Here is a 27,501-nt window from a genome sequence, read left to right as displayed (position 1 = left end):
GATCAGAAGCAGGCAGAGAGGCAGAGAGAGAGAGAGAGAGAGAGAGAGAGAGAGAGAGAGGAAGGGAAGCAGGCTGAGCAGAGAGTCTGATGTGGGGCTTGATCCCAGGACCTAGGATCATGACCTGAGCCTAAGGCAGAGGCTTTAATGCACTGAGCCACACAGGCGCCCCCTGTGTTTGTCTGAAAACATAGTCATTTGGAAATTTCAACCTACTGAGTTCCAGAGTAATTTTGTACAATGGGAAATGAAGATGGGAAGGCCATATGAGAGAATTCCCAAAAGGGTATATGCTTCCCAGTGGAAAACTCCACACGTGTAATGAGAAAAGAAATCAACTCTCACAGTAACTTAGGACCCAGTGACCTGCTCCTGGAAACCCAGCTGAAGGGCTGGGAGGCAGTGATCATGCATGTAATCACTGATGGCCCCCTAGAGAACATGTGACCCAGTGTGAGATTACGACAGTGCACATAAGAGCTTTGACACTTCAAAATACTTGTAGACAGGGTCTTAAGTGGGCTGGTTCTGCAAGGCACGTTTTCCATCAGAAGTAAAATGGAGATGACTTGTGAAACATGCCCTGAGAACATTGCAGACTGCAAAGGAGACAGTATAAAATGCAGAGAGAGTTTTCTCCAGTTTCTGTTTGTGAGGATTCCCAGACCCATCTATCCCCAGCATGAGCACACCAGTGCTCCTGAACATAACCTAAAGGGAGTCGGGCTGGCCAGAGGACTTCACTGTGGAGGGAGGGGACCTCCTCCCCCAGTTACTTCCCCGGAGTGCACTGTGGGCAGGCAGGGGTACACATCCGCACACACATCTTCCCCACCACCATGTTCCAATACTATAGCATCTGTGCCAGAACGGCTATCCACCCCCTGTGTCTCACCTAGCACCTGGGGTGAAGAGATGCCATGGGGAAAACTACTGTCACCACATGTTAATATAGGTCTGCACACCTCGACAGAGACAAGAGTGTGACACCAAGGATAATCAGCTAAGGAAAAAACTCCACTCAGGACAGGCCAGTATCTACAGCTGGGACCACACCTCCTCCATCACAGCAAACAGAGCAGCTCCTTCTATACATTGAGAACAAACACATTGAGAGGCCATGGGAAGCCAGGTGTCCATGCATGGAAGTGCAGGTGCTTGTGGGTCAACCGGAAGCCCACCAGCATCCCCCCTGACCAGCTCTGCTTTCCTCCCTGACAATGGGATCTTCTACACTCCACAAGGGCTGTCCATGGCCACAGACAGCGCTGAGGAGATAGGAGTGTCCGGAGTCCTGCAGAGTACCTGGAAGAGTGCTTTCTGAGAGAAACAGGACCCCTTAGAGTGAGCAAGACCAGCTCTGTGGATCCCTGACATTCGGACAGTCCTTAGCTCAGGCACAGAGCAAATGCCTAGTCCTGGGTGCTGAGAACCACTGATGGGCCGATTCGATACCCCCAAATGGGAACCAGTGTGTCTGGAGAGCACAGGCAATGCTCCCAGGATGGGTCGGGAGAGACGCTATGAGCTGGCACAGCCATCAGACCCCATCAGAACCTGCTCACGGAAGCATAAGTAAAACACGTGTGAGGTGTGGGCCTTGCAGAGAGTCACTGGGATTCCCTCCTCAGGGCTGCTGCTCCAGGGGGTATTTTCTATGACACAGCTGGCACCTGCCAGAGTTCATCATCATCTCACCCAGGGGCCAACTGGAGGGAATCTAGCTGTCGTCTTCACCCACTCAGAAGGGACGCACGGGAGGTCACAGCTCACCTTCTCCACAAACACTCAAGCTGCCCAAAGCATGTGGGGCAAGTGTGACGCGGTCCTGGCTTTTCCCATTTTCCATCTGAGGACCTCTGCAGACACCCTCCCAGGTTAGTCTCCTGACCCAAATACTAAAAATGCTCCAGCTCCCGCAGGAAAGCAAACCGCAAGGAGTCAGCCAGACTAGCTGACTTCACTGTGGGGTGAGATGTCACCCTCCTCGAGTTATGTACACACACACATACACGCACGTACACACACACACACACACACACACACACATGCATGAGGTGAGCGTCCTACCATCCCGTGTCGCAAAGCATCTACAGCTTTGGGAGGAAGCACAAATTTGAAGATCTCTAAGGGAGCAGGTGGAGGCTCCTGGGTGAACAGCGTGCACTCTGAAAGGGATGATCACAGGACACACACCAAGGCCACAGGCTAGGACAGGGACCTGTCCACACTGCAATCCATTTCAGAAACAGACACAACTAAAAATGCCTAAGCACTTACCGTATGCATCTCTGGGTCCCTTTGAGGGTTAGTGCTGCTGTTCATCCTGGGAACCACTCTAGATGCTAGATCAGACAAAGGTCAGATGTTTATTGTGGTTTCATGCCCTCCATGCCTTTCTCTCCCATCTTGCACTCTTTCCCACACTTGGGTCCCTTATCAGAGGGTTACTTGGGTCCCTTATCAGAGGGTTTCACCCGTGACTCAAGTGAGTCCTTTGCAACGAGAGACACCAGTCACCTCTTGCGTGAGACACTCCAGGGCCCTGGTTCCAGTGTTTCTGTAAGCAATCCATCACGTGTAAACAGGTCGGGGTACAACTGGCTATCAACACTAAAATTGGGGTGCTCAACACACATCAGAAATAAATCACTTTATCTTCATAGATTAAACACCTAAGTGAGAATAGCCTTGTGTGGGGACATCCACAAACCCTCAACATGAACAGCCCATGTTCTCTTCTCAGGCCACAGGTGGATGGTTCATTTGTCCATCCTGCAGTTGGGACCTAGAATGAGTGACTGGCCAACAAATAAACATTTCAGGGAAGAAACAGACTTTGACATTTGTATAGTCATGAACAAAGAAATCATAGACAGATTGAGCAATAAAGCTATGGCATTGTACCGATAACATGAGAGGAGTAAAATATATTTCATTGCTCAATATGGTCCTATAGATGACAAATAAAACAAAAATATAGAAACCTCCATAATGAGTAAATAAATGCCCTTTTTCACAAATAATCTTTTATTTTTTGTCAAGGTTTGACCACTGAGTCAAGGTGGGAAGGGCGCTCGTCTCGCACCTTCTCAGGCTCAGCTCTTCGGAAGGGGGTAGCAGGGGGAAGGTGTGGAGCAGCGTGAGCTCCACCTGTCACGGGGGCAAGTGTCCTACTGCCTGGGGACATATAAGAAAAGCACCCTCCTGTCACCCCTTCAGACCACCTGCAGGCTTGTGATTCTCTCCAGGACACACAGCAATCACCCACATGAACGGGAAGGACACTGTGTGGTTTCACAGCAGAAATCAGGCTGCTGCATTTCACATCGTGCTCCCTACCTTGCCACACAGGCTTCTGCAACTCAGGCCTTCCCGGCATCAGTTCCCGCCTCACGGATCCCACAGGCAACATCTGCCTTTGCATCTTGCGCAGTCTTGAACACAGAAAAAGAATGGACATCTCTAAGAATTACAACACCACGTCCTCTCCTAGGCAGTAAACAGCATAGCCGTCACCTCTCCAAACACTCGTAAAAACGCACATCAAACTCTCACACCTGTATTTCAGGTAGGCGTTCTCCCTGCTCTGCTGCATCATCCTTGTTTCCCAATACCGAGCCTTCATCTGCGGCAGAAAAACATACCCACCTTCAGTTGTGCCTAACTGTGCCGCATATGAAGATGAGGAAAAGGAAAATACTTACCCAGTTAGCCAGAGCATTCCTCTCTTGAACTGCGATCTGAAAAAGCCAACACACCAGAAACCCATGTTCAGGGCTCTAAGGGCCACGACCATCACCTGCAGGGGGCGCCAAGGGGTCAGTGTGTTGGACAGAACTCCCATTACCTTGTGGTTGAAGGTGAGGTTAGACTCCTGCAGCTCTTCCCGCATTTCTTCCACTTCTCATCTGTGAGGGGGGACAATTGTTTTCATCAGACAAAACCCAACACTGGGTGTGATTTTCAATCATCTGCCAATGTGGCCATCCTCCTCTTATCTGTCCCCTCATACAATTGATCCTGACACAGGAAACACTTTCACCTGACTATAATTGGACTGTGGGATCAAAGCTGTTCTTACAGCCTTTCCTTCATCATTTTTCTTTGCCGGCAGGATCAAAACCGACAAAACTTCCTTACCCGTTTTCAATCCTTTCCTCAGTTATCACATGACAAATGTCTTTTGCCATGAAGCTCTATTCTCCTTTAACTTCTATCCTCGCTATGGTTCCCAGGTTTGCAGAGACCAGCACCATCAGATGCCACTACCGGGCTTATGGGAAAGACTCATCCTAGGACAAACTGTTTTCCTCCAAATACCACCTCAGGGATGCTGGTATGGAGCTAGTTTCCACAGTCAGGCCAACACTGGGGATCCGGATATGTTTAGTAACGTAATTGTTTTGTGCCTTATCTTTCTGTGTCAGTTAATTCGCTCTGGATACATCCTCTGAATTTTAGTGTATATTACTTAATTGAGTCCTCAAAATGTACAGAGATTAACAATCCAGAGGGAGGAAGGAGTCAAGATGGTGGAGAAATAGCAGGCTGAGATGACATCAGGTAGCAGTAGACGAGCTAGATAGCTTATCAAACCATTCCAAACACCTACAGATCCAACAGGAGATCGAAGAGAATAAGAGCATCAATTTGAGAAACAGAATATCGACTACTTTCTGAAAGGTCTGTCCACGGAGAAGTGAATCCAAAGCGATGGGAAGATAGACCCCATGAGGAGGGTCCGGCTCCTGACAAGCAACAGAGCACAAATCCAGGACTTTTAAAAGCGATGTGCACTGAGGGACGTCACTCCAGAGGCTAAACCGGGCTGAAGCCCGTGCAGGGACGGCGTGGCCCCAGGTCCTGCAGGGTCACAGAAGGCCCGGGGGTGTCTGAGTGTCATAGAACACGCAGGTATTAGAGCGGGGAAGCCAGCAACAGAAAGAGAGCCAAGGAGTGACCTCTCAACTCAGCGTTACCTTGAACCGTAATCCATGGCACAGGATCTGGGGAGATCCCCCCAAAAGAGCTCAGCGATCTAAGGGTTTCGGAGACTCCAGGTGGAGCTGTGTGCCAGAGACAGAGACACTTGGTCACAGCCTGGGTGAGGTCTGAGCGCAGCCGGAGGCCAGGGAGAGGGAAATGATGAGTGCTTTTCCCTGAGGGCGCACTGAGGAGTGGGTCCCTGAGATTTCGGCTCCTCCAGGACAGAGATTGGGAGGCCTCCACTTTCATTACTGATCTCTGGAACTCTACGGAAAGTGTTCAGGAAACAAAATCTCCTGAAAGCGACCCCAGCGGATTACTTAGCCTGGCCTCTGGAAAGGGTGGTACAATTCCGCCTGGGGCAAAGAGACCTGCGAATCACTACAACAGTCCCCTCCCTGAGAAGATCAACAAGAAGTCCAGCCAAGACCAAGTTCACTTACCAAGGAGAACAGCGGAATACCAGAGGAGGCTAAAGCAAACCATGAATTCACGGCTTTCTCCTCATGATACTTTAGTCTTGCAAAGTTAATTTTTTTAACTTTACTTTTTTATCTTCAGCTAATTTTTTTAAAACTTTTACCCTTTCTTCTTTTAACGTTTTTTTTAAACTAGTTTATCTTAACAATACTTTTCATTAAAAAAATCTTTTTTGAACCTTCATTATTATTGTCATGTTATCCTTCATTGTATCTAACTTCAGTTTCTGTATTCACATAGGGTTTTTTCTTCTAAAAAATTTGGGGTATAACTTCTTCTAATAGATGAAACTACACCCTAAATCTACCACCGGGCTTGTTCTACTCTCCAGCCTGAGCAATTCTTCTCCACTTTCTTTTTCTTTATTCTCCCAACCAACTTACATATCAACTCTTTCTTTAGAAATTAAAAAAAAATTCTTTTCATCTTAATAGTCATATTCCGTCCTTCATTGTGCTTACTCTTATATATGTTTTCCATCCTTTAAAATTTTGGGAGGTAATTTCTTGTAAGAGACAAAAATACACCCCAAATTAAGTGAATGACCCTGTTCTAGTCACCAGACTAATATGTATATATATTTTTCTTTTTTATATTATTTCATTATTTGTATTCTTTTTTAAATTTTTTCCCTGAACTTCCTTTTTCCCCCTTTCTCTCCCACCATGATTTGGGTTCTCTTCTGATTTGGCTCAAGCACACTTTCCTGGGTTCGTTGCCACCCTTTTAGTATTTTATTTGCTCCTTCAAATATTCTTATCTGGACAAAGTGACAAGGCGGAAAAACTCACCACAAATAAAGAACAAGAGACAGTATCGAAGGCTAGGGACCTAATCAATACGGACATTGGTAATATGTCAGATCTAGAGTTCAAAATGACGATTCACAAGGATCTAGCCATGCTCTAAAAAGGCATGGGAGATATTAAAGAAACCCTACCTGGAGATATAAAAGCCCTTTCTGGATAAATAAAAGAACCACAGTTTAACCATGTTGAAATCCAAAAAGCTATTAAAGAGGTGCAATCAAAGATGGAGGCTCTTACTGCTAGGATAAATGAGGCAGAAGAAAGAATTAGTGATATAGAAGACCAAATAACAGAGAATAAAGAAGCTGAGCAAAAGAGAGACAAACAACTACAGGACATCTTGGGGAGAATTCCAGAGATAAGTGATACCATAAGACAAAACAACATTAGAATAACTGGGATTCCAGAAGGAGAAGAAGAGAGAGCAGAGCAGAAGGTATATTGGAGAGAATTATTGGAGAGAATTTCCCTAATATGGCAAAGGAAGCAAGCATCAAAATCCAGGAGGTGTAGAGAACCCCCCTCGAAATCAATAAGAATAGGTCCACAACCCGCCATCTAGTAGTAAAATTTACAAGTCTTAGCAACAAAGAGAAAATTCTGACAGCACCCCGGGACAAGAAGTATGTAACATACAATGGTAAAAATATTAGATTGGCAGCAGAATTATCCAAAGAGACCTGGCAGGCCAGCAAGGACTGGCAAGATATATTCAGAGCAATAAATGAGAAAAATATGCAGCCAAGAATACTATATCCAGCTAGACTATCATTGAAAATAAAAGGAGAGGTAAAAACCTTCCAGGACAAACAAAAACTGAAAGAATTTGCAAACACCAAACCAGCTCTACAAAAAATATTGAAAGTGGTCCTCTAAGAAAAGAGAGCCTAAAAGTTGTAGATAGGAAAGGAACAGAGACAACATACAGTAACAGTCATCTTACAGGCAATACAATGGCACTATTAATTCATATCTCTCAATAGTTCCCCTGAATGTAAATGGGTTAAATACCCCAATCAAAAGACACAGGGTATCAGAATGGATAAAAAAAAACAATACCCAACCATATGCTGCCTACAAGAAACTCATTTTAGACCCTAAGACACCTCCATATTTAAAGTGAGGGTGTGGAAAACAATTTACCATGCTAATGAAAATCAGAAGAAAGCTGGGGTGGCAATCCTTCTATCAGATCAATTAGATTTTATGCCAAAGACTATAATAAAAGAGATGAGGAAGGACACTATATCATACTCAAAGGGTCTCTCCAACAAGAAGATCTAACAATTTTAAATATCTATGCCCCTAACATGGGAGCAGCCAACTATATAAACCAATTAATAACAAAATCAAAGAAACACATCAACAATAATTCAAGAAGAGTAGGGGACTTTAACACTCTCCTCACTGAAATGGACAGATCATGCAAGCGAAAGATGAACAAGGAAATAAAGGCCTTAAATGACACACTGGACCATCACAGATATATTCAGAACATTCCATCCCAAAGCAACAATACATATTCTTCTCTAATGCACATGGAACATTCTCCAAAATAGATCACATCCTGGTTCACAGATCAGGTCTCAACCGGTATCAAAAGATTGGGATCATCCCCTGCATATTTTCAGACGACAATGCTCTGAAGCTAGAACTCAATCACAAGAGGAAAGTTGGAAGGAACTCAAATGACAGAGAAAGGAAGCTAAAGAGCATCCTATTAAAGAATGGATGTCTCAACCAGGAAAATAAAAAAGAATTGAAAAAAAAATCATGGAAACAAATGACAATGAAAACACAATGGTTCAAAATCCGTGGGACACAGCAAAGGCAGTGCTGAGAGGAAAATATATAGCGATACAAGCCTTTCTCAAGAAATAAGAAAGGTCTCAAATACACAACCTAACCCTACACCTAAAGGGGCTGGAGAAAGAACACCAAAGAAAACCTAAACTCAGCAGGAGAAGAGAAATCATAAAGATCAGAGCAGAAATCAATGAAATAGAAACAAACAAACAGGGGCGCCTGGGTGGCTCAGTGGGTTGGGGCTCTGCCTTTGGCTCAGGTCATGATCCCAGGGTCCCGGGATCGAGCCCTGCATCGGGCTCTCTGCTCAGCAGGAAGCCTGCTTCCTTCTCCCTCTCTATGCCTGCCTCTCTGCCTACTGCTTACTTGTGATCTCTCTCTCTGTCAAATAAATACTTAAAATCTTTAAAAACAAACAAACAAACAAACAAACAAAACAATAGAACAAATCAATGAAACTAGGAGCTGGTTCTCTGAAAGAATTAATAAGATTGATAAACCCCTGGCCACACCTATCAAAGGAAAAGAAAAAGGACCCAAATTAATAAAATCACAAAAGAAAGAGGAGAGATCAAACCAACACCAAAGAAATACAAACAATTATAAGTACATATTATGAGCAACTCTTCGCCAACAAATCTGACAATCTGGAAGATGTGGGTGCACTATCAGAGACAATATTATCTATCACAAGTGAGCCAGGAATAAATAGAAAACCTTAACAGACCCATAACCAGTAGGGAGACTGAAATAGTCATCAAAAATATCCAAACAAATAAAAGCCCAGGGCCAGTTTGCTTCCCAGGGGAATTCTAACAAACATTTAAAGAAGAATTAATTCCTATTGTCCCGAAACTGTTCCAAAAAACTGAAATGGTAGGAAAACTTCCAAACTCGTTTTATGAGGCCTGCATCACCTTGATCCCCAAACCAGACAAGGATCCCATCAAAAAAGAGAATTACAGATCAATATCCTTGATGAACACAGACGCAAGAATCCTCACCAAAATACTAGCCAATAGGATCCAAGAGTACATTAAAACGATTATTCTCCACCACCAAGTGGGATTTATTCCAGGGCTGCAAGGTTGGTTCAACATCCGCAAATCAATTAATGTGATACAATACATTAAGAAAAGAACAAGAACCACATGATACTCTCAATAGATGCTGAGAAAGCATTTGACAAAGTACAGCATTCCTTCCTGATCAGAACACTTCAAAGTGTAGGGATAGAGGGCACATATCTCAATATTATCATAGCCATCTATGGAAAACCCACTGCAAATATCATTCTCAATGGAGAAAAACTGAGAGCTTTTCCGCTAAGGCCAGGAACACGGCAGGGATGTCCATTATCACCACTGCTATTCAACATAGTACTAGAAGTCCACGCCTCAGCAATCAGACAACAAAAAGATATCAAAAACATCCAAATCAGCAAAAAAAAAAAAAAAGTCAAACTCTCACTCTTTGCAGATGATATGATACTATATGTGGAAACCCCAAAAGACTTCACTCCAAATCTGCTAGAACTTGTACAGGAATTCAGTAAAGTGTCAGGATATAAAACCAATGCACAGAAATCAGTTGCATTGCTTTACACAACAACAAGACAAAAGGACGAAAATTAAGGAGTCAACCCAATTTACAACTGCACCCAAAACCATAAGATAATTAGGAATACAACTAAGCAAAGAGGCAAAGAAACTATACTAAGAAAACTCTAAAGTACTCATGAAAGAAATTGAGGAAGACACAAAGAAATGGAAAAAGGTTCCATGCACCTGGATTGGAAAACAAATATTATGAAAATGTCTTTGCTATCTAAAGAAATTCACACATTTAATGCAATCCCTATCAAAATCCCATCCATTTTTTTCAAAGAAATGGAACAAATAATCCTAAAATTTATGTGGAACCAGAAAAAACCTCGAATAGCCAAAGCAATATTGAAAAAGAAAGCCAAAGTTGGTGGCATCACAATTCTGGAATTCAAGCTCTGCTTCAAAGCTGTCATCATCAAGACAGAAGGGTACTGGCACAAAAACTGACACATAGATCAATGGACCAGAAGAGAGAATCCAAAAATACACCCTCAACTCTATGGTCAACTAATCTTCAACAAAGCAGGAAAGAATGTCCAATGTCCAAAGACCGTCTCTTCAACAAATGGTGTTGGGGAAATTGGACAGCCACATGCATTAAAATGAAACTGGACCATTTCCTTACACTACACAGGAAAATAGACTAAAAATGGACGAAGGGCGTCAATGTGAGAAAGGAATCCATCAAAATCCTTGAGGAGAATACAGGCAACAACATCTTCGACCTCAACCACAGCAACTTCTTCCTAGAAGCATCATCAAAAGGGAGGAAATCAAAGGCAAAAACAAACTATTGGAACTTCATCAAGACCAAAAGCTTCTGCACAGCAAAGGAAACAGTTATCAAAACCAAAAGACAACTGACAGAATGGGAGAAGATATTTGCAAACGACATATCAGATAAAGGGCTAGGATCCAAAATCTATAAAGAGCTTCGGAAACTCAACACCCAAAGAACAAATAATCCAATCAAGAAACGGCAGAGGACATGAACAGACATTTCTGCAAAGACATCCAGATGGCCAACAGACACATGAAAAATTGCTCCACATCACTCGGCATCAGGGAAATACAAATCAAAACCACAATGAGATACCACCTCACACTAGTCAGAATGGCTAAGATTAACAAGTCAGGAAATGACAGATGCTGGTGAGGATGCATAGAAAAAGGAACACTCTTACACTTTTGGTGGGAATGCAAGCTGGTGCAACCACTCTGGAAAACAGCATGGTGGTTTCTCAAAAAGCTGAAAATAGAGCTACCCTATGACCCAGCGATTGCACTACTGGCTATTTACCCTAATGATACAAACGTAGTGATCTGAAGGGCCACGTGTACCTGAATGTTTATAGCAGCAATGTCCACAATAGCCAAACTACGGAAAGGACCTAGATGTCCATCAACAAATGAGTGGATAAAGAAGATGTGGTATACATATACAGTGGAATACTATGAAGCCATCAAAAGAAATATCTTGCCATTTGCGATGACGTGCATGGAACTAGAGGGAATTATCCTTATCGAAAGAAGTCGATCGGAGAAAGACAACTATCATATGGTCTCCCTGATATGAGGAAGTGGAGATGCAACGTGGGGGGTTGTGGGGTAGGAAAAGAATAAATGAAACAAGATGTCACAAAATAAACTGAGGGATGCTGGGGGGAAGGTTGTAGGGAGAGGATGGTGGGGTTATGGACACTGGGGAGGGTATGAGCTATGGTGAGTGCTGTGAAGTGTGTAAGCCTGGTGAATAACAGACCTGTACCCCTGGGGCTAAGAATTCATCATAGGTTTATAAGAAAATTAAAAATTTTAAAAAAATCCAAAGGGAACTTTTCAGGAGCCAATAGTATGTAGTGTCTGAACTTACCCGTACTTCTCCATTTCTTCTTCAGTTACTTTCAGATATTTATCGGCAGCTAACAGCTCATTCTTAGTTGCATTCAATTCATACAGTTTCTCTTCTAGCTTCCTAAGATGGGAGAGATATATACATTGTCCAGTAGCCACGGTCCTGAATTTTTGCCATTTATTCTTCCAGCACACTTGATGGCCTATGGTGGAATGTCCCCGCTAAAAGCACAGACTGACAACACAACAGGGAAATGAATGAAGGCCCCATTTAAGGTTGAAGAAACATCGAACTCTTGCTGCTGGCCAAGCTCCCTGCAATCGGGGCTGTCTTTTTACTTGTCTACTTTAATTCATTCACTATGTCACCAAATAATATTGCACTCTGTGCCCTCTTGGAATACGTCTTTGGTTTGAGAAGGTGAAGGCTCATTTCAATTCAAAGTGAAAAGCCAAGCCTGATGAGCTACACTCATTAGGATGAATAGGGGACCATCATTAGTCTCTGTGGGGAGCCCTGATCCTCAGACCAAGGCTGTGCCCCCACATTCAGCCCAAAGGAACTTCCAGAATATGGCTTCACTGGTATGGAAACTCACTCCCACACATCTCTAGGTTTTAGATGTACAACCCCTGGCCCCTCGTGAAAGATCCTGGAATAGGAAAAGGCCAATCGTAGTGCTGAAAATATGTCCTTAAATAATCCATGTGAACTGTCACATACTCAGGGTGTTATCACAGTGGAACATAGTTCAGATGTAAATCTGTCAACTCCAATGACTCGACCTTTATTTAAAAAAAAGATTTTATTTATTTATTTGACAGAGAGAGATCTCAAGTATGCAGAGAGGTAGGCAGAGAGGGGGGGGGAGCAGACTGCCCACTGAGCAAAGAGCCCAATGCAGGGCTCCATCCCAGGGGGACCATGAACTCAGCCGAAAGCAGAGGCTCTAACCTACTGAACCACCCAGGCGCCCCAAGTAAACCTTCTTGACCAAGACCAACTTCATGGATGGTGAAGGCAGCAAATGGTGATGCTTAGAAAGGTTGGTCTGCTGGGCTGCCCTCAACTCTTTTGTTCATGGTGTTCATTCACAAGGATTCAACAGGACACTTGTCAAGAATCTCATGCAGAAAGACTTAGGGACAGACAAAAGCTCTAGAAAGAGAAGGACAGGAGCATCTGCTTTTGGTCTCTCAACCATCCTTCAGCAAATGTCTTCTGGAGCGGCAGTCAGTGTGCGGCTCAGGGATATGGTGTTGAAGAGAGAAAGGTGGTCAGGACACTGGCTGCCCCAAGAAGGTCCTGAAGTATGTAAATTAAAAGTAAGACTCCTTTCTTTGCCTGAATTGTGTTCTAACAGCAGAAATAAAAGTAATGAAATATTATTATTATTATTATTATTATTATTATTAAAATTATTATTATTTCAAAGATTGATTTGAGAGAAGGAAAGAGTGAGGGGAGTGGGTCTTTACCAATGAACAGAACCCAAGTGCCTATGAGAGAGAGTGGCCCCCACCACCGATGTGGGAAGGAATAACACAAAGCTGAGTCCCCAGGGTAGACAGGGAACAGTTTTGCTTTTCCACATGAATGAGGGACTCCGTCCTTATCTCCTCCTGAGAAATAAAAGGACACACTGGACAAGAGAGAAAACTTGTGAGTGAATGCACCCAATTTCTAAAGAGCACATGAAGAAACATGATAATCAGATGGAGAAGAAGGAAGCCTAGGAGAAAGCCAGCCTGGCAGTGAGAGCCAGTTTCCGGAGGACACATCAGTGAATTCTAGAACAGGTGAGTGAAGACAAAGTAAATGAACAAGCAACCTTTTGGGGACAGGTTGGAATTCAACAAGCGAAGCTCTCGTCCAGCCAGCAAAGATGAGACTTAATGAAACTGCAGGCTTTGGTTGGGATCCAAGAGACATACACCTAGAAAATCGTGTGGAGGGGCACCAGGATGGCTCAGTAATTATCTGCTTAAAAGTATTTGGTACAGGTCATGATCCCAGGGTCCTGCAACAGAGCCCCACACTGGACTCCCTGTTCGGTGGGAAGCCTGCTTCTCCCTCTCGCACTCCCCCTGCTTGTGTTCTCTCGCGCGCGGTGTCTATTTCTGTCAAATAGATAAATAAAATCTCTAAAAAAGAAAGAAAGAAAGAAAGAAAGAAAGAAAGAAAGAAAGAAAGAAAGAAAGAAAGAAAGAAAAGGAAAAGAAAATCAGGTGGACAGGAAATACCCTGGCCTTCTAAGGTATTGGGCTGCAGCGAATGATCTCAGTTGTACACCAGATAAAGGGACCCAGTATTGCTGGAGCCCCAGCACACTTTCCACAAAGAAACTTTCCCTGTTTCTGCAGGAAGAGAATTCCATTTTTCTCTGCACATTCTGGACCCAAGTCTCATACTGAACAAGAAATGGACCTAATGCAGGAGTGGTCAGAGCACGTGAGGAGAGTTAAAATGAAAGGACAATGTAGACTGATCCAGAGGGGATCCACGTATCAAAGTGATTAATGCTGGTACCTTCCCTCTTCTTCCCCAATGAATCACACAATAACATGTGGCAAGTCATTAGAACAGAAAGGAAAATTCAGGTTACACAAATCAAGACAGGAAGGGCAGGCACAATTCTACAGAATGCATTTGGCAAAAGTACACAAAGATCCAATTCCAGAAGATCTAAATACTTGCTGCCACGAAAATTCATACAACAATATCTATGACAAGACAGCAATAGCTTACTTTTCTGCAGTCAGTTTTCGGTTTTCAGAGAACTCCACCACCATATCCAATTTTTTCTTTAGCAGGTTCAATTCTGCTTCTTTAGCTGTTTTCTGATAGCTCAGGGCATTACACTGGTCTTCCAGGAATGTTTTCCTTTCTGTAAAGGATGAGTTTAATTTTCTATGTTTGTGCCATGACCTGAGAACTTGGTTTCAATGGGGAAAGGAGAAGGGCAAGGCCGTGAAGGCAGAAAGGCATTCTCTCCCTGCCCGATGCAAACTCATTGCCACCATATGGAGATTTCATCCCCCCAAACAAGGTACCTTTAAGTTCTTGGTTTTTTGATTTCAAGGCTCTCAGCTCTTGATCCGCCAGTGCATCTTGGGCCTTTAAGACAGATTTGAGAAAAGACATATGAGGGCACCTAACAGGACAGGATCATGGAGGGCAACAAAGAAAGCCCTTGAGGCATAAAAGGAATAAGGGGCACGTAAAGAAACTAGTTCATGTCAAAAAAACGCACAAATGGCTTTCTTAGAGGAACTGATATAAAATAATATTCTACTATACAAATTGGGCTTGCTATCATCCTTCACTGCTCACGTATTTTGTGGGATTTTCTACGTAACTTGGAGGGCAGCGCTGAATGATGTGATGATTACCCAGCTGTGAAATAAACCATACTTCCTAGGCCTTGAAATTGCAAATCTCATCGGGGTGGTCCTAAGTGAAATCACAGCTCACGGTTCAGTAGTAGTTGCTGTTCCCAGACGCCCACGCTCTACTGTGCAAACAGCACACGAGTACACTGCACTCACCTCACCCAATGAACCGAAAGCCTCCCAAGCCACATGATAGTACAACTAACACCTAACTTTTACCACATCCACATTCTTGATATTCTTTTCTCTCTGAGCTTGTAAGAGAGCCTGTTTACAATGAAGGGAGTCCTTCAAATTTTCATTAATCTCTTCCACCTTTTTGATGTTCTCCTTCAAGAAAACATATTGAATGAGTAACAATGATTCATTCCTTGGGGCACCTGGGTTGCACCTGGGTGGCCCAGTCTGTGGAGTGTCTGACTCCTGCTTTCGTTTGCCTCAAGTCCTGATCTCAGGGTCATGGGACTGATCCCCGCATCAGGCGAAACACTCGGCACGGTGTCTGCTTGGCATTCTCTCTCTGTCTCCTTCAGACCCCCTCCCCTCACTCTTTCCTTCTCTCAAATCAATCTTTGAAATAATAATAATAATAATAATAATATTTTATTACTTTTATTTCTGCTGTTAGAACACAATTCAGGCAAAGAAAGGAGTCTTACTTTTAATTTACGTACTCCAGCAAGGGAACGCTCATGTTCTCTCTTCGTTTCTGCTTGCTTCTTTGCTTCCCTGGCCTATAACAAATATGAAAAAGAATCAGAAGTCCAAAATAGCATGTTAAAGAAACCTATATTTGTGACTCCTTTCACAAAGAAGGAGGCAGTACTCTACGTTTGTGAAGCTTCTCTTACTCAAGGACCATTTCTGGGTTGCATGATATAGATCGATAGAATATCGATCTGGTTACTACCAGAGGGTAAGTAACCAATATGAAATCACAAAAAAATATTTGAACATACCCTCTTCTCCCAACTCGCTATGTTTTTTTCAAAATCCCTGTTTTCATTTTTAAGGTTATTAATCTTCATCTTGATTTGGTCTAAAGTAACTGAAAGGAGAAAAAAGAATTTTAAGATAATTAGCAAAAACAGTGACATTGAATAATCCCAATATATTAGCACCAGAGTACATTCTCTGACACTTGGGTGTCACTAACTTGCTAGCATTCCCATTGTGCCTGAAGGAAGCATGTTGTAGCAGCATTTGAAACCTAAGACATTCTATATCAGTGAGATTCTTACTTAAAATGTTTTTCAAACATAGAAAAAGAAACAATCGAATGCTTTCTCATTTTTCTCCCAATTGTAAGCACCATTCTTGGAAAATTCAAACCTTGCATATGCCAATGTCATCGCCAGAGATGTGACCGAAAAATCAAGCATCCTAGCAACTAACATCTCTCTCCTCCAGTGATTCAGATACAAAAGCAGGTCCCTGCAAACAACCCATAATGAGCAAAACTATACTTTGTTCCTGCTCAGTGGAATGTCCACTTCCAGGTCCTACTTGGAATTCCACACAAGGAAAGCTCAAGATATCAGGTGAGTGACAACTCACAGGCCTTCAGAAACTTTCTGCTGCTCCCAGATCGCCTTTCATGGACCCCAGGCTGGGGGCTCTGGAGGACAAGATCTCTGCTATAAACACACTTGGGTACAATCTCCACGTTACAGACAGTCTTTGGAGGCCCTGGATAATGCACAAGCCTGAGAAGACAAGCTTTTTTCATCACAACAGGAGAATGTTACCCTCCACCCTTAAAGGAAAACAACACTCGTGAGGAGACTGATGGCAGCTGCATAACACTTGTAAGGTCTAGAACACAGACTCCTCTAAGAGCCACTTAATTTTCTCATCGTGGGGCACCTCGGTGGCTCAGTTGGTTAAGGGTCTGCCTTCTGCTGGAATCAGGATCCTGGGTCCTGGGATCACATCCCACATCCAACTCTCTGCTCAGCAAGGACCTGCTTCTCCCTCTCTGTCTGCCTCCCACTCTGCCTCCTTGTGCTCTCTCTCTATATATATCAAGTGAATAAACAGAATCTCTTAAAAAAATAATTCTCTCATCTTGCCTCAAAGTGCAAACTTCTCTTCTCCTGACGCACTGTGAGCACTCTCCTGCTCTGAGACCTCTCTTCTCACCAGTACCACTTCCACACTCACAACAACGAACAATGACATTCAATGGTTTCCTAAGTGCCAGGTGGCCACCCAGGCCGTCAACAGCCAGCACCATGGAATCACCACAATCCATGATCCCCACACACTATCCATTATCCCCGCTGGCACAGGCTCTATTCCATTCATTCTCCCCTGGTAGGCAACGACCCCTCCACTTCAGACTTAAAACCACAGTTTACTTCTCTCCTGTAACACACGCTCTGCATGGCAATATCTGCCTTCTTCCCTACGTGTAGCCGGTTTGCTAGACTCAGAGAGTTTTCCCCTCTTGACATTTCACCAAGAGCCGGCTCATGGTGAAGTACTCACTTCAGACCTCACGCTGTCATCATCACTTGCCTCCTAAACATGTCTCTGCAAAATTACACCTTGTATTCTCCCTAGTCCCATGAAGAGTTCCTTCTCCTGGTCTCTTAGAGATGGCAACTCCCTCAACACTGTCACTTAGACTCCACATGGGGAAGAGAAGCATTTTCAAGACTTAAGTCAGTGAGACATCAGAAGTCACCATATTTATCCCTCATCAAATTAAACACACATCAAATATGGGTACTGAGAATTTTTGGCAAAGAAAACTGAAGCCCCAAATCTTACCTTCGTATTGTCGAGGCTTTATCTAAGAGAGGAAGAAACAAAGATAAGCTGGATGACAAAACATATTATGAGTAATAATCTATAGTACAGATAGTACCAGAATTATAATCCAAAGATATGACAACAATCACTTTGCTTAGCAGCATGAATTCACAGGATTAAAAAGGAAGATAAAATTAGAATTTCTGATGAAGTCATCATGGCTCACAATCAATTTATGATAAAGAGCACAAGTGTGTTTAACTTATTTTTGCCCCCAAATTCTATTCACATAGTAGTCAATGAATGTTCAACCTATTCAATTTTGACAAGGGATCATGCAGACATTGAAAATATATCCATTAATTCATTATTTCCCTAGCTTTTTTTTTATGTTAGTCACCACACAGTCTGTCATTAGTTTTTGTTTTCTTGTTTTTTTTTTAAATTTATATTTTATTTATTTTCAGCCTAACAGTATTCTTTGTTTCTGTACCAAACCCAGTGCTCCATGCAATCCATGCCCTCTCTAATACCCACCACCTGGTTTCCCCAACCTCCCAATCCCAAGACTTAAAACCCCTCAGATTGTTTTTCAGAGGCCATAATCTCTCATAGTTCACCTCCCCTTCCAATTTCCCCCAACTCCCTTCTCCTAACTCCCCATGTCCACCATGCTCCACCAATAAGTGAAACCATATGATAACTGACTCTGTTTGTTGCCTTATTTCACTCAGCATAATCTCCTCCAGTCCCATCCATGTTGCTAAAAAAGCTGGGTATTTGTCCATTCTGATGGAGGCACAATACTCCATAGTGTATATGGCCCACATCTTCCTTATCCATTCATCCGTTGAAGGGCATCTTGGTTCTTTCCACAGTTTGGCAACCGTGGCCATTGCTGCTATAAACACTGGGGTACAGATGGCCCTTCTTATCACATCTGTATCTTTGGGGTAAATACCCAGTAGTGCAATGGCAGCTCATAGAGAAGCTCTATTTTTAATTTCTTAAGGAATGTCCACACTGTTCTCTAATGAGGCTGCACCAACTTGCATTCTCACCAACAATGGAAGAGGTTTCCCCTTTCTCCACATCCCCTCCAACACATATTGCTTCCCGTTTGGTTAATTTTGGCCATATCTCAATGTGGTTTTAATTTGAATCTCCCTGAGGGCTAGTGATGATGAACAATTTTTCATGTGTCTTATAGCCATTTGTATGACTTCATTGGAGAAGTGTATGTTCATACCTTCTGCCCATTTTTTGATATGATTATCTATTTTGTGTGTGTTGAGTTTGAGGTGTTCTTTGTAGTTCCTGGATATCAACCTTTTGTCTGTACTGTCATTTGCGAATATCCTCTTCCATTCCGTGTGTTGTCTCTATGTTTTATTGACTGTTTCCATGCTGTGCAGAAGCTTTTGATTTTGCTGAAGTCCCAAGTTTATTTTGGCTTTTGTTTCCTTTGCCTTTGGGGACATATCTTGAAAGGAGTTGCTGTGGCTGATATCGAAGAGATTACTGCCTATGTTCTCTTCTAGGATTCGGATGGATTCCTGTCTCACGTTGCCATCATTTATCCATTTTGAGTTTATATTTGTGTATGGCATAAGAGAATGGTCGAGTTTCATTCTTCTACATATAGCTGCCCAGTTTTCCCAACACCATTTATTGAAGAGACTGTCTTTTTTCCACCGTATATTTTTTCCTGCTTTGTCAAAGATTATTTGCCCATAGAGTTGAGGGTCAATATCTGGGCTCTCTACTCTGTTTCACTGGTCTATGTGTCTGTTTGTATGCCAGTACCATGCTGTCTTGGTGATCACAGCTTTGTAGTAAAGCTTGAAATCAGGTAACGTGATGCCCCACATTTTATTTTTGTTTTTCAACATTTCCTTAGCGATTCGGGGTCTCTTCTGATTCCATATAAATTTTTGGATTATTTGCTCCAGGTATTTGAAGAATACTGGTGAAATTTTGATTGGAATGGCATTAAAAGTATAGACATTTTAACAATGTTTATTCTTCAGATCCAAGAGCATGGAATGGTCTTCCATCTTTTTGTGTCTTCTTCAATTTCCTTCTTGAGTGTTCTGTAGTTCTCGAGTACAGATCCTTTACTCCTTTGATTAGGTTTATTCCCAGTATCTTATGGTTCTTCGTGATATTGTAGATAGAATCAGTTCTCTCATTTCCCTTTCTGTATTTTCATTGTTAGTGTATAAGAAATCCTCTGATTTCTGTACATTGACTTTGTATCCTGCCACATTACTGAATGGCTGTATGAGTTCTAGTAGTTTGGGGGTGGGGTCTTTTGGGTTTTCCATATAAAGAATCATGTAATCTGCAAAGAGAGAGAGTTTGACTTCTTCATTACCAATTTGGATACCTTTTATTTCCCTTTGTTGTCTGATTGCTGTTGCTAGGACTTCTAATACCATGTTGAACAAGAGTGGCGAGAGTGGACATCCTTGTCGTGTTCCTGATCTCAACAGGAAGGCTGCAAGCTTTTTCCCATTGAGGATGATATTTGCTGTGGGTCTTTCATAGATAGATTTGATGGAGTTCAGGAATGTTCTTTGTATCCCTATACTTTGAAGCGTTTTAATGCATCGGATGCTGGATTTTGTCAAATGCTTTTTCTGCATCGATTGAGAGGACCATGTGGTTCTTCTCTCTTCTCATACTAATTTATTCTATCACATTGATTGATTTGCAAATGTTGAATCATCCTTGTAGCCAAGGGATGAATCCCACCTGGTCATGGTGGATAATCTTTTTAATAAGCTGTTGGATCCTGTTTGCTAAGAATTTGTTGAGAAGATCTTAGCAACAGTGATATTGATTCATCAGTGATATTGATCTGAAATTCTCCTTTTTGGTAGCGTCTTTGCCTGGTTTGGGAATCAGGGTAATGCTGGCTTCATAGAAAGAATCTGGGAGTTTTCCTTCTACTTCAATTGTCTGAAACAGTTTCAGGAGAATAGGTGTTATTTCTTCTTTGAAAGTTTGGTAGAATTCCCCTGGGAATCCGTAAAGGACCTGGACTCTTGTTTTGGGGAGATTTTTGATCACTGCTCCAATCTCATTACTAGACATCGGCCTATTCCGGTTGTTGAATTCTTCCTGGTTCCATTTTGGGAGTTTATAGTTTTCCAGGAATGCATCCATTTCATCTAGGTTGCTAAGTTTATTGGCATATAAACTGTTGATAATAACTTCTGATGATTGGTTCTACTGCCTTGGTGTTTATTGTGATCTCTCCCTTTTCATTCATAATTTTATGAATTTCGGCTTTCTCTCTTTTCTTTTGGATTAGTGTGACCAATGGTTTATCGATCTTATTGATTCTTCCAAAAACCAGGTTCTAGTTTCATTGATACGTTCTACTGTATCTCTGGTTTCTACCTCATTGATCTCAGCTCTAATCTTGATGATTTCCATTCTTATGTGTGGAGTTGATTTGATTTGTTGTTGATTCTTCAGTTCTTTAAGGTGTAGAGCCAGCTGCTGTGTTCTGAAGTTTTCAATTTTTTTGATGGAGACTTGGGTGGATATGTATTTCCCCCTTAGGAACACCTTTGCTGTATCCCATAGGTTTTGGACCAAAGTGTCTTCATTCTCATTCGTTTCCATGAATTGTTTCAGTTTTTCTTTGATCTCCTGGTTGATCCAAGCATTCTTAAGCAAGGTGGTCTTTAGCTTCCAGTTATCTGAGTTCCTTCGGAACTTTTCCTTGTGATTGAGCTCCAGTTTCAAAGCATTGTGACCTGAGAATATGCAGGGAATCATCTCAGTCTTTTGGTATCAGTTGAGTCCTGATTTGTGACCCAGTATGTGGTTTATTCTTGAGAAGGTTCCATGTGCCCTTGAGGAGAATGAGTATTCTGTTGTTTTAGGGTGGAATGTTGTGTATATATCTATGAGGTCCATCTGGTCCAATGTGTCATTCAATGCTCTTGTTTCTTTATTGATTTTCTGTTTCGATTATCTATTTCTGAGAGAGGCGTGTTAAGATCTCCTACTATTAATGTATTCATATCAGTATGACTCTTTATCTTGATTAACAGTTTTCCTGTGTAATTGGCTGCTCCCATATTGGGGGCATAGATATTTACAATTGTTAGATCATCTTGGTGGTTAGTTCCTTTAAGGATTATGTAGTGTCCTTATGTATCTCTGACTACAGTCTTTAGTTTAAAATCTCATTTATCTGATATGAGAATTGCTACCCATCCTTCTTTTGAGGCCCATTGGCATGAAAGATGCTTCTCCATCCCTTCACTTTCAGTCTGGGTATATCTTTAGGTTCAAAATGGGTCTCTTGTAGACAACATATGGATGGGTCCTATCGTTTTATTTAATCTGCAACCCTTTGCCATTTTATGGGAGCATTTAGGCCATTTTCATTGAGAGTGATATTGATAGATATGTTTTTTTGACATCGTGCTACCTTTTAAGTCTTTCTTCCTGTAGATTGTCTCTATATTTCTGTTCAATACTATTCTTAGGATTTTTTCTCTTTTATAGAACTCCCCCCTTAATATTTCCTGCAGTATCGGCTTGGTGGTTGTGTAGTCTTTTAAGCCTTGCCGATCCTGGAAACTCTTTATCGTTCCATCCATTTTGAATGTCAGTCTTGCTGGATAAAGTATTTTTGGCTGCATATTATTCTCATTTAGTGCCCTGAATATCTTGCCAGCCCTTTATGGCTTGCCAGGTCTCTGTGGAGAGGTCTAATACTATTCTCATGGGCTTTCCTCTGTAAGTAAGGAGCCTCTTAGTGCTAGCGGCTTTCAAGAGATTATACCTACAATTATGATTCCTCAATTTGACTATCAGGTGTCTTGATGTTTTTCTGGAATCTATAATCTTGGGTGGAGAACATTTGGTCTCTAGTACATGAATGCTGGTTCTTCACTAGATTGGGAAATTTTCATGAAGGACTTGTTCCACTATATCTTCTAGACTTCTTTCATTCTCCTCCCCTTCAGGGATTCCAATAATTCTGACGTTGGAACGTTTCATGGCATCATTTATTTCCCTGATTCTGTTTTTGTGGTTTCTAATCTGTTTGTTCCAGGCTTCGTCTTGAACTTTCTATCTGTTTGTCCTCCAGATCACTAATTCTATCTTCTGTCTCAGTTACCCTCGGTTTGAGAGAATTTAGATTAGATTGGAACTCATTGCAAGCATTGTGAACATCAGCCCTGGTAACTTTTAACTCTGCCCTAACATTGTGAACATCCTGTCTGGTCGCTTTCAGCACGGCCCTAATCAATTGCACTTGGTCATCCATGGCTTTCTCCAACCTAGCTATTGCCTGGATAAATGTTAGCCTGAATTCTCTTTTCGACATATTGTCTATATTGATAGCCCTTAGCTCTGTTGTGGAAGGTCCATCCTCTGTATTTTTCTTCTGTTGGGATTCCTCCTCCTAGTAATTTTGGTGAGAGATGACTGAACAGATGTAGCTGGATGTATCGACCGTGGTGCAGTCAGGGTGCACTCTGGAACACTTCTGAGCAATCAGGATTCCCCACCAAAATGAGAGAAAAAAGACAAGAAAAAGAAAAAAATAATAGATAGAGAGAGACAGGAAAGAAAGGGAAGATGAAAGAGAAGGTTCAGCCCAAATGCGCCCCAAGGTAAGATTTATGAGGTATACAAACAAAAGACAAACAAAAAGACTGATAAAAGTATATAACAAGAGAAAATATATAAATATATGCAAATACAGGAATAACCTTGTTGAAAAGCACCCCAAGTGTAAGATTTATATACTATCAGGACAAACACAAAAACACAGAAACACTGGTGGAAGAAAAAGATGGGAGAGTGGTTATAAATTCTCAGTGTGGGCAAGGAAGGTTGTTTTGATCCTTGCTGGATGTAATTGATATGTTTGTTAAAGGACTCAACTTTCCTAGGATAAAGGGGGATTAAAAATTGGTTTACCTATAGGGGTAGTATTGATTGGGGAATGGGGATTACTTTGAAGTTTAACTCTATATGAATATTAGAAAATAAAAATAAAAAAGGAATAAACTAAACTAAACCAAAATTTTTAAAAATACAAAAAATAGAAGTGCAAAAGAGAAACACAGGTGTATGCAACAAAAAGTTTAGGTTGGAAATTTATTATGGAATTTGATGTGCTGGACAGCTCTCTGTGATGGTAGATAGGTTAAACAATTATCTATTTACAAAAAATGAGCCAGAATAGTGGGAACAAATTAAAAATAAAAGTTGTCCTATGAAGTAGTGGTGGTGGTTCTCTCGTAGTCTTTTTTTTTTTGTTTGTTTTGTTTTTCTTTTGATTGGTTTTCTTGGGGATGTGCCTGCCACGTTGGTTTTCAGTCAGTAATGTTCCCTGAGTTAAGTCCTCCAGTCCCCTTCTAGGGGGTGGGCTATGAGGAAACCGGTTTTTTCAGGCTTTTGTTCTCGGGAGGTTTTTATGTTTGTTCACCTTCCCCCGCCACCTCGCCTTGACCTCTTTTGATAGTTTTCCTAGGTTTAGAGGAAAGCAAACTGTACCCTGACCTCCCTCTCAGAGAGAAGCCTCAGTCTGTTCTTCTGTGGGTGTTGCAGAGCCCATATAAATTTCCCCTTGGCTGCTGGCAGAGTAGGTTCTGAGTCACGGTCCCTGGGGACACAGGATCTTCTGCTTGTACCCAAAAGCAAGGCAGCAGAGGCTGTCTGGGATCTCCAGACCGCCAGAGAGGTCCTAAGCAGCGATCGCACACTGAGATTTTCCCGCTGGCCCAGGCTGGGAGTGCTTAGTCTTTCTGGGTCTAAGAGCACCCGGCTTGCATGCACCTCTTTCGGGGGAGTCTGTGGGTCGCGTGCACATCTCAGGCTCTGAGAACCGCTGCAGTTCCGAAAGCACCAGGCTGAGCCTTTGAGCACCTCTCTCCTGGCAGTTTGGGGTGCATTTGTTAGGCTCTGAAACAATGGCGCGTATCAAAGAGTGCTGGCTGGGCCTTTGTACCTCTCTCAGGGGAGGGTGAGGGAGGCGCACATTAGAGGCTCTGTAGCAAGGCTCACAAGTTCTGCCGTCCTGTGTGGCTCCCATCTCCTCACAGGAGCCAGAACCCACGCAATCGCGGGTTTGCTGGCGGCTCTGGGACCAAGATCTGGTTTCTTTGTCACACTCTCTCTAGCTCAGAGGCAGGGAAGGCTGTCCTGGGACCGGGGACTTAAGCCCCTGTCCCTAGCTTCCCCGATTCCCACAATTTACCCCCCACGTTCCTTTGCTCTTTTGGAGTGCTTTCACCAGTCTCCAAGTTAATGCTGGTCCCCAGACACTGGGCAAGCTCGCTCGTATTTGGGTATTACTTTCCAACTGGTCAGCTCTGGTGGCTCCCTCCCCCTTTTGTTTATCTTGCAATATCAGCCCGCCTTTCCCACTCTGCTTTACCTGCCCATTGGCGACTTCTGCCCCTGTAGAGATCCAGATGTGTAAAATTCTGATCTCAGGCTGATTTCATGGGTGATCAGAGTTCTTTGGTAGGTAATCAGCTCGCTTTAGAGTACACGTTGAAAAGGTGCCTCTTCCTACTTCCCCACGTCATCTTGTCCCTTCTGTCATTAGTTTTTGATGTAATGTTCCAGGATACACTGTTTGCGTATATCATCCAGAGCTCCATGAAGTCGGTACCCTCCTTATTACCCATCACCAGGCTCCTCATACCCCTCTCCTCTAAAACACTCAGTTTGCTTCCCAGAGTCCACAGTCTCTCATGGTTCATCTCCCCCTCTGACTCTTCCCCCCCAATTCATTTTTCCCTTCCTTCTCCAAATATTCCCTATGCCATTCCTTATGTTCCACAAATAAGTGACCAAAGGATAATTGACTTTCTCCACTGGACTTATTTCACTTAGTATATTTCCCTCACATTTTTGCAACCCAGTATCTGCAGTTCTGAAGTACAGAACCTGGGACTATTTTAAAATCCTGAAAGAAAGAAAATGGAAGGAAGGTGAAAGAAGGCAGGCAGTGTCAAGGATATGCCACGTCTTTCCTTCTCTACAAAGCTATGTTGAAACCTTACAAAGAGTTGGCTGTTTGCTGAATTCACACACAGTTATGGCATATGAGGTGCTATGAAGTTTCCCAGACTGTTTAAATGCAGTGTCATCAAAAAGAAGTAAAAGCCATCGGTTGAGATAAAGAGTGGCCCATTATGAGATGAAGCATAAGCCATGACAGAAATGACAGCTGATGGTTCCAAAAAGGGGAGTGAGGCAATTCAGATTTGAGTCACCCTCATGTTATTATAGCTCAATAACATCTAGGCAAGACCTCATTTTGACACCATTAACATATTTCCTGTTTTAAAAGTTTTACAGGATGATGAGAGGCTGGGGCCAACCCCCAAATCTTGCCAGGATATTGGAATATCACCATGCTATCAATAAACCAGTCATAGTATGTTGTTGGGGAGAGTGCATCAGGGGAGGGGAATCAAAAAGCCATGGTTATTCCTTTAATTTCACATGTTGATTAGGAACCTCTGAGCTCCCCTGGCCCATGTCACCAGCCACATGGGCAGGGGAAGTGGAAAGGTCGATGGCTACACCAAATATATAATATTTTTCTTTTCTCTTTGAAGGGAAGTTTTCTCCATTGTGAGGGAGAGGGGGAATAGTCCCAAGGAGAAAGAAACTCAAAAGACTTCTTTCTTCTTACAAAGGTCTGCCCTCAAATGAAACTATGTCTCCAGAGTCTAACTGGGGGTTTCCCAAAGACTCAGCCACAGAGGTGAGGGAAATCCTCAACTCCAGTGCCATCTCCTCCCTGTCTCACCGGCGAGGACCTCAGTCTAACCCCGAGCCAGAGAAGCAGAAAACCTCACCCTAACTCCCACTTACCTCCCTTCCTTCAGCAGGACACAGTATCTAGCTTTCAACACAACCCTACAAGGCATGCTGCAGGTAAAAACCATGACAGCAAGCACGAGAATCACACTTCCTGTGGCAGAAGTGATGGGGAGAGCAGGCTGGACTTTCAAGTCTCTTTGATATATGATACTGGGTCTAAGGGAAAAGTGCACAAGAGGAAGAAGAGATGGTAAATGTGGGCAGAGATAGGAAACTCTAAGATTGTAACATGTTGTCTAGAAAGACAACAACACCATTATAAAAATCAAGAGTGCTTGCGGTGGCTTCATGAAGACACTCAAAATAAACCAGAGGAAAGAATCATTGACAGGAAAGAAACTTCCAAAAGAGAAACACAAAGACAAAAATTACACAGACAACACAGAAAACCCAAGACTGATAGGTCATTACAAAATGTGTAACACACACATAACAGGAATACCTATTCCTATAGGAGAGTGGATGGAGAGCTATTTGAAGCAATAATGACAGAGGATTGACTGAAATTAATGGAGTAACCTAATCAAGATCCAGGAAAAACAAAACATTGAAAGAAGGATAAATACCAAAACACACACACAAACAATGAACCAAAAACACCAATGTTTCCTAATCTAGAATATTCAGCTACAGATCATTAAAGACAAAGAAATTGTTCTGGAAATCTGGAGCAGGTATTGGGAGTGGGTGTGGGAATGGGAGAGGGGAGCAGAAACACCTTACTCCAGAGAAAAAGGATAAGAACGACATCACACTTCTTTTCAGAATCCATGCCATCTAGAAGGATGAAGTGTTTATATTGTTTAAAGGAACATCGAGCTAGAAACCTGTGGCCAGTGAAATGGTCCTTCAACACACACTACAGAGTAAGGAAACCCGTCCGGAATAATGGCGGGCATTATTTCAATGATGAAGGGGTCAAT

General features: G+C 42.5%; 1 protein-coding gene and 1 long non-coding RNA gene across 2 annotated transcripts in view; one reads left to right on the top strand and one right to left on the bottom strand.

Annotated features, from left to right (window-relative positions):
- The window catches only part of LOC309857080, a 155,748-nt gene that overhangs the window by 101,499 nt on the left and 26,748 nt on the right, over nt 1–27,501 (top strand). The gene's annotated exons all lie outside the window — the stretch shown is intronic.
- The window catches only part of LOC309857078 (uncharacterized protein), a 182,247-nt gene continuing 158,470 nt past the window's right edge, over nt 3,725–27,501 (bottom strand). The window contains exons 5-10 of the mRNA XM_082749965.1: nt 15,598–15,672; nt 14,600–14,663; nt 14,295–14,433; nt 11,565–11,666; nt 3,851–3,911; nt 3,725–3,743 (exon numbers count right to left, since the gene is read on the bottom strand). Coding sequence (XP_082606091.1) covers nt 3,908–3,911; nt 11,565–11,666; nt 14,295–14,433; nt 14,600–14,663; nt 15,598–15,672 — 384 coding nt within the window. The 3' untranslated portion in view covers nt 3,725–3,743; nt 3,851–3,907. The remainder of the gene's footprint in view (nt 3,744–3,850; nt 3,912–11,564; nt 11,667–14,294; nt 14,434–14,599; nt 14,664–15,597; nt 15,673–27,501) is intronic.

This window comes from Mustela nivalis (assembly GCF_964662115.1).
Source record: "Mustela nivalis genome assembly, contig: HAP1_SCAFFOLD_330, whole genome shotgun sequence".
NCBI lineage: Eukaryota > Metazoa > Chordata > Mammalia > Carnivora > Mustelidae > Mustela > Mustela nivalis.
Note: the sequence above shows the minus strand (reverse complement) of the source record. Positions and strands in the feature narration are given on the sequence as shown.